Source organism: Daktulosphaira vitifoliae, unplaced genomic scaffold (genome assembly GCF_025091365.1).
Source record: "Daktulosphaira vitifoliae isolate Bord-2020 unplaced genomic scaffold, ASM2509136v1 Scaffold_1, whole genome shotgun sequence".
Taxonomy (NCBI): Eukaryota; Metazoa; Arthropoda; class Insecta; order Hemiptera; family Phylloxeridae; genus Daktulosphaira; species Daktulosphaira vitifoliae.
The window spans coordinates 17709075-17712207 of record NW_026099572.1 but is presented as its reverse complement, the minus strand read 5'-3'; the positions used below and the strand labels follow the sequence as shown (position 1 = coordinate 17712207).

The following is a 3133-nucleotide window of genomic DNA, read 5'->3' as shown; positions in this document are numbered from 1 at the left end:
TGTCAGATATCATCTATACTTGTCCCATCTATGCCTCGTCCACACTGTGCCTCGACCCCACTGTGCTACCGTTTTTTTAATGTTGTTTTAGTTGATATTATGTATTTAATTAAATTATCTATGTTCTAATAAGTGATCATAGTTACACTAGCTTTTTTTTATTTAATAAAAAATATTTATACATTTTTCATAAACTATAGAGAATATATTCTTTCATGTACTTTGTACATAAAGAATGTCCTTTCATGTTCTGACATCTTTAATAACTTTTTATTCAGCAAATATTTTTCATTTCTTAATTAATTTTACAATTTTCGGACTAAAAAGTTTGTTGTAAAAAGTTGAAAACTAATTTTTAATAGAATTGAAAAAATTAAATAATGACAATTTTATATTTATACAGAAGGATTGTTTGTCGAACACCATTCGATTACTCTTGAAATCAATACAATATTAAAAAAAAAATTTGTAAATATAATTGTTGATTTATTAGCCTACAATTCCTTTTTAAAGTAACATTTAGGGACTAAATGTTATAAATATGTAAATTTTGTTACAATGTTATATAATGTAAATTTTTTTCGTGAAAATAATTGGAATCATTTGAATCTTATTATTATAATAATCGATAATGAATTAATGACTACTAATCGAATATTTAGTAACAGTGTGGGTGGTTTTTTATTTTAATCTAACAAAGAAAAATACTATGTAGATACACTGATGTATTAAGAAATTATAAAGCATATGTGATACAATCTATAATACGATGGGATAAGAGGAACTATCAGTAGAAAATTTTAATGAGGAATACAAATCTAATAGAAATGACTGATAAAGATAAACGGATAGACAAAATGCAAAAATAAAAAGATTTTTTGAAGCTAACGGTTAACCGTACTCCAATTTTCAATAATAAATATAATAAACCAAATTTCAATTATAATAAAAATAATAAGACACATTTCAATAAAGGTAATATGGCATATAATAACAAAAATAATTATAAAAAATTTAACTTATAATAATTATGATAAAATTCAAAGAAATTATTTTGACAATAATAGTTATAAGAATAACTGTACATACTAAAATTATAATAACACCAATAATAATAATATTGTAGACAAAAATGAAAGTAATTATAGGAATAATAACAATTTTAATAACATTATTAGATTTTTGAAAATAATCCAGGGACAAATTTTTATAACGGTGGCCAACAAAATAATTACAGTATGCAAAATCAATGACAACAGTTTAATATGGGGGCCCCTAGGTAATGGTAGCCACAGAGAAATGAAGACTCATAAGACATAATCCTGGGATTAGGACGAATTTTGACATCCATGGGCTACCTATCCAAAAAATACCGGTTCCCAATAATAACAAAAAGGAAGAGTAAGTCATCAGCAAACATAACTGTTGTTGTTTTATTGTAAGTAGAAATATCAGATGTATAAAGAAGATAAAGTATAGGCCCGAGGACACTACCTTGAGGTACCCCTGCTTTAATACCTTTCCATTCAGATACAGCTTCTTCGTGAATATAGTAAGCCTTCATGCCAAACGCGGTCAAAGGCCTGAGAAACGTCGAGAAAAACGACACAGCAATACTTTTTTCCTCCATAAGTCTACTAATTACGTTTGTAACGCGATGTACTTGATCTATGGTGGAATGTTTAGTACGAAATCTAAACTGGTGGTTATGAATTAGTTGACGTTCTTGAATAAAAGGATTACGGGCCTAACAACCCCGCGGACCCTAGTTATTTCAGTGGGGGTGGCAACACGTACCACTGCTCTTAGCCGGTCATGACTTTGATTAGTTGGGACCGGTAGGCCTGGGCATACCTGCTTGCTAACAGCGAATAGGCCCTCCTAACCCAGCCATACCAAGTGAAAGGGTTGCTAACTTGTCACAGGGTAGTTAGCCGAAAGGTAAAGTGACCATTGGGATCCTCTATGGCACCTGGCGCACCATAGAGTATACAGCCTTATCACAGTATCGAGCTCTGCTGTGACGGACCTTTATTTCTCGACTTCTCGTGGGAACTATATGGATAAAAACATAGAAAAACCACAAAACAACGAACTTGTGACGATCAGGGATCCTACGGACAACCTGTCGGAACAAGAGCGTGAACTAGCGATTCTTCGCAAAAGAATCGCTGTACTGGAAGGTCTCAATGCCAACAACGGGACTCTTGGTGAACCGTCTACTAGCAAAGAGACAGCAACGTCAACTAATGCAGACCAGGAGTCGCAAGATCAACTGGGAGCAGTAGCTGACAAAATCGAGGATCTAAAACGTAGACCCTCGGACAATAGAATTCAATTCACTCAGATAAACCTGCATCACAGTAAGGGGGCCAGTAGCGTGTTACTAAGGACCCTAACTGAGAGGCATACAACACCCTTACAAATAGCACTTATTCAGGAACCATGGATAAATGGGGACCAGATTAAGGGGCTAAATCTAAGGAATTTTAAACTGTTTCATAAACAAGCAGATAAACCAAGAACTTGCATTTTGGTTAATAATAGAGTTAAAGCCAGCCTGATACTTAATCTATCAAGTGCAGACTTGACTATTATTAGAGTAACACTAAATGATGGTAAAAACATTATAGTAGCTTCAGGATACTTACCATATGAGGTCACAGACCCAGGTAGGGACCTAACTATGCTCTTTAATTATTGCAAAAATGAAAAATTAGAACTAATCCTAGGTATGGATGCTAATGCACACCACACTATTTGGGGGAGCAGTAACATCAACCAAAGAGGAGAGGTTATAATGGATCTATTGCTGACTACAGACCTAAGTATACTGAACAGAGGTAGTGAACCTACTTTTGTTATCAGGAACAGGCAGGAAGTCATTGATCTAACAGTTTGTTCAAAAGGGTTACTTCAAAAGATAAAAGGGTGGAAAGTGTCCTCCGAACCTTCTCTTTCTGATCATAGGCACTTACGATTCACTTTGGAAATTAACAAAGTTGAGACGGAGTACTATAGGAACCCGAAAAGAACAAACTGGGACAAATACAGGGCAGATCTCTCTCGTGACCTGATTAACCTACAGTTTAGATTGGGGTCGAGACAGAGTACTGAAAGGGCTGTAAATATG

At 34.1% G+C, this 3133-nt stretch overlaps 2 protein-coding genes across 2 annotated transcripts in view; one reads left to right on the top strand and one right to left on the bottom strand.

Annotated features, from left to right (window-relative positions):
* LOC126910460 (uncharacterized) overlaps window positions 1-3133 on the bottom strand; it is a 31978-nt gene that overhangs the window by 5468 nt on the left and 23377 nt on the right. The window lies entirely within an intron of this gene.
* Window positions 1741-3133, top strand: part of LOC126910487 (uncharacterized) — a 28435-nt gene continuing 27042 nt past the window's right edge. Inside the window, exon 1 of the mRNA XM_050693107.1 lies at window positions 1741-3110. Within this exon, the coding sequence (XP_050549064.1) occupies window positions 2060-3110 (1051 nt within the window). The 5' untranslated portion in view covers window positions 1741-2059. The remainder of the gene's footprint in view (window positions 3111-3133) is intronic.